At 40.9% G+C, this 9,351-nt stretch overlaps 1 protein-coding gene across 1 annotated transcript; it reads left to right on the forward strand.

The window, feature by feature from the left end:
- The first annotated feature begins 1,678 nt into the window (after positions 1-1,678).
- LOC117125144 (uncharacterized mitochondrial protein AtMg00860-like) lies at positions 1,679-2,023 on the forward strand. The gene has a single exon (XM_033271545.1). The coding sequence runs from the start codon at positions 1,679-1,681 to the stop codon at positions 2,021-2,023; it is 345 nt and encodes a 114-aa protein (XP_033127436.1).
- The last annotated feature ends 7,328 nt before the right edge of the window (positions 2,024-9,351 follow it).

Raw genomic sequence — 9,351 nt, forward strand, 5'->3', positions numbered from 1 at the left:
CTAGCAACACCGTTAGTCCACAAAATATACATCTTGTTCCGGGTGGGCCTAGCAATGCTGCCAGTCCACAGAATACATGTCAAGAAACTGTGACGACGTCAATCAATTCTGATTCACTTACTGCCTCCCATTCTATTAAACCGGGGGACAGTAACGAGTCAACAACGGCAATGACAACGACAACAGAAGAAATAACTATCAGCAGAGTAAAGTCCGAAAACGCGCTGCATGCAACTGCTCTAGTCAACAATGTAAAAATTAATGTAGTTGTAAATACCGCAGCCGATTATACCATCCTCTCTGATAGGGTATACTCTAGCCTTAAACCAGCACCACCTATTGTAGCCAAATTATCCTTTACCGTAGCTAGGAGGGGAACATCCATGTCTGGCTATAAGGTGGGCCCCGTTAACTTTCGTTTAGGTTTAAACGAGTATAGGAGATTTTTCTATGTAGCTCCTATAAATGATGAGATGTTATTGGGTGGGGATTTCCTCCATCCCAACAAAGCGGTAATTGACTTCGGGAAGCTACTATTAACTATTTGTGACAGCACCATATCTCTTAGAGGGGAGGCGACACCTGACTCGAGAGTAGCCCGAGTATTTGTTGCCAAACGTAGAGTAATACCTCCTCATTGTGCTGCACATGTTAAATGTCATTTAATTAATGATAGTTTACCTATGCCTGATTTCTTCATAGAACCGGACCCTATCAGGAAGGTAGCGATTTCAGCTACGCTGCACCACTGCATTGATACACCATGCATTTGTGTAGTGAATATGTCCGATAATTATGTAACCATGAAGAGGGGTAGGAAAATAGGTATAGCCATGGAGACCGAGCAATTCGACGTGATGAACACCGAGTCACCAAGAATAAGTTCAGTCACTGGGGATGACGACGAAGTTGCCATGGGGGAGGGAATTACACCTGGGGTACCTGAACATCTGATTGGAATGTTAAATGTTTTTAAATCTTCTCTTTCAGACTCAGAGTTCCAAGCACTCACTGCATTACTCGTTCAGCACATCAGTTTGATATTGGCACCTTCGCAGAGATCGAGCACCGAATTGATACTGGGGATGCTCCTCCTATTAAACAACATCTTCGGCCAACGCCGTTACGTTTCGCTGGTGAGGAGGAGAAAGAAATCAATAAGATGCTGGAAGCGGGAGTCATCCAACCTTCTGTTTTTGAGTGGGCATCACCCCCAGTTTTAGTACGTAAACGTGACGGGTCGGTACGTTTTTGTATCGACTATCGTGCACTCAACAACGTGACGGTTAAAAATGCTTACCCTTTACCGTTAGTCAGGGATTGCCTTGATACACTCTCGGGTAATATTTGGTTCTCCAAGTTAGACGCTATCTGGGGGTACTGGCAAATCAAGATGAACGACCAGGACCGTAAAAAGACAGCTTTTGTTACCAAACATGGGCTGTATGAATTCATCAAGATGCCATTTGGTCTCTCCAATTGCCCCGCAACCTTCTCCAGGGCTATGGGTTTAGTGCAGAGGGGACTCACTTGGAATACGGTACTGGCATTTCTAGATGATATTGTGGTATTGGGTAAGACATTCGAAGACCATTTAAATAACTTAGCATGCGTTCTTGAAAGGTTTCGTCAGAGTAACCTAAAGCTTAAACCTAAAAAGTGTGTTTTCTTTTAGAAGATGGTTGAGTTTTTGGGACGTATCGTGGGCGACGACACGTTATCAGTTCCCGATACCGATGTTCAAACCGTCCAAGAATGGCCTACTCCAAAGAACGTGAAAGAGCTGCAACAATTCTTGGGATTAACCAACTACCATAGGGAATTCATCAGCAATTTCGCTGATATTGCAGCACCATTGTATCGTCTTACCTGTAAGGACAGTGACTTCGACTGGGGAGAGCAACAGCAGCGAGCTTTTCAACTACTCAAAGCCGCATTAACGCAACCCCCGGTACTCGCATTTCCAAACGGAGAAGATGAATTCATCTTAGACGTTGACGCATCAGATAAGTTTCGGTTATAAGTGGGGCGCCACCCCACTTATAGATCTACCTTGTGGGGGGTGTTCGTATTGTCGACGAGCACATGAGAGGCGGGGCTACTTTCAGGGAAGTAGTGGATGATGTAGTGCCTATCGCTCATGTGGGTCAGATCAGGTCAGCCAAGGGGTCTGATGATATTCCATGGGAACCCGGGGGCCAGGTGACTATTGAAATAATTAGGCCGGACACCCAGGGTAAAAATAATACAATTTCTATCTTACAGGATAACGGATCCAGAGTATATGCTGTACAACCAGATGCTAAAGCTTCTTGCTGGGGCTACTCTTTGAATGAAATAAAACAAGGCCAGAAAAACGATCCTGGCCTTGCACCCATCCTAGACTGAAGAATTGAAGAACGGCGAACCATTAGAAAAGACGCTCTTTATTTCCAGCGCTTCAACCAAATTTCTTTGGTTGAACAAAGACCGTCTACAATTAACCGATGACGGAATCCTGTTCATACAACAGAAGAACGCTACTGGGCTCCTCTTAGTACTACCCAGGGAGTGGCAAATGGAAGCCATACGGCTACATCATGACCTACCGTCAGCGGGGCACCAGGGAATAGCGAGAACAAAATTCAGATTGAAGTTCTGCTGGCACGGTATGGGTAATTGGATGTGGAAAGATATGTGTTAACTTGTGAAATTTGTAATCGTAGCAAGAAATCCATTCGCAAGGGTAAATATCCGATGACCGAGTTTCATTCTGGGATACCGATGGAGCGGGTGCACATAGATTTCCTGGGCCCCCTACCCAAAACTGAACAGGGCAATATATACATATTAATGATGGTTGATCAATTACGAAATGGGTTGAGATCAGTGCCGTTCCCTCCCAAACCGCCGAGGTGACTGCGAGAGCATTGGTGGGGGATTTCTTCTCCCGCTTTGGGGTTCCCTTCCAGTACACTCTGATCAGGGGAGGAATTTTGAAAGTGAATTGTGTAACTCTTTATGTCAAGTTTTACAGATCCACAAGACCCGTACTACCAGCTACGGCCGTCAGCCAACGGTCAAGTAGAACGGTTTAATTGTACGTTGATGGATGCGGTAAGATGTTATGTCGGCAAGAGACAGAAAGACTGGGATGTCCATCTTCCACAACTTGCTGATGCATTACGCGCCACAATAAACAGGTCTACAGGGTTTACTCCGAACATGCTGATGCTAGGCCGGGAAATTAATCTTCCCGCTGATTTGATGTTTGCCCAGTGCCAGTCGGGGAAAGCTCAGGAAGTTGGGGACTACATATCAGGATTGGTCCGAGGGTTATAATAGACGTCATAACTCCGTGTTTACTCAGGTTACAATTGAGGAATAAAGTGATAATCCTCATTCATGATAAGTTGAAGCCTTGCCTTGATAGGCAGCTTCCCAAATGGTTGATTAACTATGTTTTACCACCTTCCTCTTTACCTACAGATAATGCGGATGATGCCCCAGTAACGCTGTATTGCAGTTGTCACAAACCCTGGGCAGGCGCCTTTATGATTCAGTGTGATTATTGTGATGTCTGGTATCATGGCTCATGTGTAAACATCTCGCCATCGGATGCCCTGGACATTGATTTGTATAAGTGTGCCCAGTGTAGAAACCCTGGCCAGTTGACTATTCAATGACGTGTAGTGTTAATAACTAATTCAAGTTCCCTGGTTAATATCATGTCCATTTCTAACCACATGTATTGTATTTCCTTACTCTCGCAGAAATGGACAAGCAAGATCAACTGCCGTCCGCTGATGAGATGGACGTTCAACTTAGTGTGGCTGAGGAGAACAACCTCTTCACCGATTCACCTCACCCGCCACCACTGGAATCACTCCCGCCCGCAGAGCCGTAGCCGCCAGCAGAGTCGCCGTCAACAGAGCCCGAGGCGGACATTCATCCAGCGGAACCAACTCTATCCCCAGCTGAACCATTCCAATCCGGAGCAGGAAAACGCCCATCACTGACTCCGGAGAATGCTTGCGTTTGGCCGGGGTGTAATATCAGGAGGGTTGTCAACATGAGGGTGCATGTTATGGGCAAACATGTACCACAAAACCTGAAACCTTTGGGTCGTAGTTCCCGACGCCAAGCCCAACGACAGCTCGACGTTTTGAGACAACTGGCTGTAGCGTGTATAGGTGAAGAAGCCACCTTACACGAACTCATGATTCGCCTCAACCGAGAGAGAGGGATGGGAGAGTCAGGGGTTAAGTTTTCCATAGATCATCGCACCTACCGAGCTATGCAAATGATTTGTGCGGAGATGGGTGGGGAAGAGCCCGGGGTGTTTACAGTTAATCCTGCTAATCACCCTGAATCACTGATCCACTGGCGATGTTTGGCGGCTATTGCCGTCCGCGTCGAGCCGGATGTCCTCCGGACTATCTTTCAGCGAGCGAAGGGGGAGGCTACTGGAAAGGTTACCGTTCAACACGCTGTTCAACCCCCTCAACCCCGTTGAAAGAGGGTTCGTCAGAAGGAGCCGAAAAAGGAGTTTAAGCCCAAGAGAAGGGCGCTTCCACAATCACGTGGGACGCCACATTCTTCCAATGGCTCAGCGGCGAAGGCGTATGACACCCATTTTCACCTGGACCGTTTGCGTCAGGGGCTGAGGGTGTCTTCTTGGGCCACTCTTGGCGACCTGGAGCCTGCGGAGCCAGCAAGGGGCGACGTCCTTCCCGTGTCTGTGGTTGGGGGTGTTACAGTTTACTGTCACCCACAGACCTACCCCACGTCACGGGAAGTGCATTTCATCACCCGGGATCTACACCTGGAAGTTGCCGTTGGAATTCATCCGAAGCATGATTTGACGTCTGACCAATTTGATCGGCCCAACTCCTTATCAAGAATGAGGGAGGTGAGGATCCTAGGGGAAATTGGCCTTGATCATACCCGGCCCCCACTCGGATTGGTATCGCCAGGAAAACCTCTTCCGAAGAGTATTGAACCGGTGCTATGCCCATCACCAGCACCGGGTAGTGTGCTTGCACCTACGTGGTATGGCCGGTGATCCCAGGGCGGAGGAGTGTTACTCTCGGGCTTTGGATATTCTACGGCTGTCCCGCGTCCCTCGGGAGCAACGCTTGCTGCTGCACAACTACACCTCCACCGTTGCCATTGCCGATGCCTTCCGTCATCATTTTCCCGCCACGCTTTTCAGCTTTTCGTTGGCCGTGAGTGGGTTCAACAACCAACAACGCCAGGCATGCAGGCACATCGAAGCCGTGGATGACAGGCGGTTGCTGCTGGAATCCGATGGACCATACTTCGCTCCAGCGGGACATCGGGTTGGTTCCCCCCCCCCCCATCTTCTATGGGCAACAGCGGCAGCAGTTAGGGAGGTGCTCGGCCGTGAACCCCGTCAGATCCTGGATCTGACATGGAAGAATGGACGGGACCTTTTCTATAAAGATGCAGCATGCCATAAAGAAGTTTTATGTTTGTTTTTATATTCTGTTCTGGAAATTAATTTACTTTATATTTTTCAGACCCGGATGATTCAGCATAGTGAACATCCGAGGGAACTGCTCTTCGCATTATTCCCCGTTGAGGATTTCACCGGGTTTCCTGTACAATATGTGACTCAGCGAGCCCATACGTTTTCCGACTGGTTATCAACGGGATGATGTCAACTCTTTTCAAATAAGGTAGGAGTGTAGTGACGGCCGCCGTCTGTTCGAGAGACCGATAAACGGTAACGACCTCTAACCCCGGCATCTGTGTATTTGCATATCCTGCCCTCAGGTGTGCAGAGGAGGGATCGCCGAGATCTTGGGGAATTCTCGTCACTCGTACACTGGACTATGCTGAGAGCATCATTAACCCTATCACAGGATTGTTTATGTGTATCTGGTGTCCGAGTCTACACAGGAGTATAATTGCCTGCACAGTGGGTGCTACTGTGTTCGTATATATTGGAGTATTATCGCCTCGAAGCAAGATATCCCATTGGATAAGGTAAGCTCCACTCGGTACCTTTTATATCACAGTATATATATAGGCGATAATTACTACACAATTCAAATCAGGTGATTGGTCACTTGATGAAGTGACCAATCAGATTTGTGCAATTCGACACTAACATTAATTGGTTGTTAGGTGGGCTATCACAGTAAAGAGGTTAGGCTGTTGAAAACATTTTTCTGTCACCTATAAAGCATTGTTGTTAGGTGAATATGTGAGGGATAAGTTTAGGGGCAGACCCGCCCCCCTCTATCCCCCCACCCCTACATAAAGTTCCCTTAAGGCTACGTATTAGCGGTTCCTGAAATTTTTCATAGAGTTTGAACAGATTTTATATATACATTAATACATAATTTTTTGTATAGATATAATTTGTAAAATGATTTTTAATATTTCATTTACAGATAAACACTTCCATAGCGTTTGTATTCATTTTATATATACTTTCTATAGAGAAACAATTTTACAGATTATAAATGTTTCCATAGAGTTTTTATATATATTTTATATATATTTTCTATAGACTATTAAAAGTTACAGTTTTTAAAAGGACTGTGTTTAGAATATTAAACAGATCTACAGAATATACTATAAATAAATAAATTTATATTGAAATTTCATATGTTATACGCTATATAGATTTTATATGTTCCTATAGAGAATATCACTATAAAATTGTTATAATACATTTACAAAAATACAGGTAAGGACTATAATTTTTTATAGAATAAATATAGAAATTTTATAGTTTTATTATAGAGAACTTGTCAAAACACTTGTATAGAATATTCTATAGAATTTCTATAGAATATGCAAGATGTAAAACATATTGGTAGGACTATACTGGTCAGACACGAATGTGTCAATACAATATTGAATGAAACAAAAAAAATTTAAAAAAAACATAGATATTACATTAAAAATGTATATATAGTATGTTATAGAATTCTATAGAAACTAGTTCCTCTATAAAACAATTTTATAGAAAATACTAATTTCTGTAGAAATTGATTAGTCTCTATAGAAGGTCTATAAAGTTCTATAGCATTTTTATGTATGGGTTGGACATAAGATATCTTAGTTTTCTAGATCTAGAAAACTAAAATATCTAAGTTTTCTAGATCTAGAAAACTAAGATATCTTCTTTCATTCATTCTCATGGTATATTTATTCAAAAATTCCAAAACTACAATACAAAGTTAAACAGAAATTGCCAAATATAACATTGTAGTATAAAGAACTAAATTGCGTTATATTTACAAGCAAAATAATAATTCACAACAAGTAATAAATACTTAAAAAGCAGAAAAGCAAGCGTTATATTAGTATAAGAACAACAATTTACAATAAAGATACAAATATTTATAAATCAAAAAAGCTTAGGGGAATAAAAACATTCATAAACAGAAATAATTTAAAAATGTAGGATATCATTATTAAAAAAAGAACATTCAAATATTGAATCCAAAAAAAGGTCATAATTAATTATAATAATAATAGCAATATTTCATATTAGAAAAGTGAAAAAAAAAATTCATCATTATAAAAAGTTTTAATTTATCGTATTTTTAATTCAAAAAAATCATTAATTAAATATTGATATAAATATTGCACAAGAAAAATAGAAAAAAAAATTAAATTAGTCCTATTTTTTTATTCAAAGTATTCAAAATATTTATTAATTACGTATTTATTCGAATATTGCACAAGAAGAAAAAAACGTGGTCATTATTTACTATAGTGATTTATACTATCATTCATAAAAAAATTAATAAATGCAAAGTTGAAGATAAATTCAATATTTAATATAAAAAAACCACCAAAATAATTAATTACCGTAATTATTTATAATAAATTTAAGTAAAAAGAAAAAGATAAAAGGTACACTGCTTAATTGAATTGAAATTGGGGGAGGAAAGTACTATTCCATATTCAATAAATAAATAAGAAAGTGTAAGCGGCTGTTTCTGTATCTGGAAGTGTTCCACCTAAACTGGGATAATTTACTTTGGAGTTTGTGATTCATTCTATCACACCGCTACTTGAGCAACCACTGACAGAATTCAGAGTGTTTTTGGAGTTGTTTAGCAAATTTCTTACAAATAAGTAATCTATGTTTGCTGAGCGTGTCTAGATTACACCATAGAGAAAATAGAACATTTTCTCTATGATTACACAAGGTACATGCATCATTATAGGATGTATTACTGTTACCCAAAATGATACAAAGAGCTCTTTTCTGCAGAGATTCTCACATCGGTTAGTGAGGCCAGAATTCCAAACTGGGGTAGCATATTCCGGTGTACGGTAAAAATGGCCCCGGTAAAAATGGCCCAGGAAAAAATGGCCCCGGAAAAAATGGCCCTGGTAAAAAATGGCCCCGGTAAAAATGGCCCTAAATGCCAGGTAGGTAAAATAGGCCCCAATAATAAAACTCTGTATTAAAACTGATTTTTTAAAATCATTATATGCATTTTTTTTATTGAAATAATTCAGTTTTTAAAAGGAATGTAACATCAAATAAATTGCCATTTACATTTTAATTTTTTCCAGGGCCATTTTCACCGGGGCCATTTTTACCTACAACCGCATATTCCAGTTGTGAACGTACATAACCTTTATATATTGTGATCATTTGTGTCTTGATAGGTTGAATTTCTTTAATAGTTTTAACATAAATAATTTACCGTTAACTCTATTTAAACAATGTTAGTAACATGCGAATCCCACTTAAGATTATTGTCAATTAGGACACCAAGAACTTTAATAACTTCAACCTCCATTAGTGGTTGTCATAATAGGTTTAATTGGGGTTTTGGTGGTTCCTTTATAAAACTGACTAACATATGTTTGCATTTGTCAACTTTAAGTCGCATACCATTCTGGTTAGACCAAGATTCAAGCTCTAAGAGTTTGTTTTGCATAGGTAGGGCACGTTTACCATTGCCGTTGACGACTATTGTTAAGTCATCAATATATTTGAGTATTAAAGGTGGTAGCATGTCAGTAGTAGGCCTATTAGGAAAATAAAAAGCTTCATTAATGTGTGCAATAAATAATAATGGTCCAAGTTTGGTGCCTTAGGGAACGCCACCATACAGAATTTTACTATGGGAAGTAATGCCCTTATATTTTACTACCTGGCTTCTGCAATGGAGAAAACTACAAATCCAGCTGGGGACTATCGAAGGGGTAACATTCAAATTAATTAGTTTAGTAATTATTTTGTTATGATCAATTAAGTCAAATGCTTTGGAGAGATTTGTGATAACAACAGAGCTATGGCTTGAACGAGAATTGGCATGTTTGGCTAAATTGTTGATCAACTTAATGAGGTAATGACATGTGGAATAA

The sequence above is a fragment of the Anneissia japonica genome, unplaced genomic scaffold, assembly GCF_011630105.1.
Source record: "Anneissia japonica isolate Jap-2015-1 unplaced genomic scaffold, ASM1163010v1 scaffold9_len2422644_cov172, whole genome shotgun sequence".
Taxonomy (NCBI): Eukaryota; Metazoa; Echinodermata; class Crinoidea; order Comatulida; family Comatulidae; genus Anneissia; species Anneissia japonica.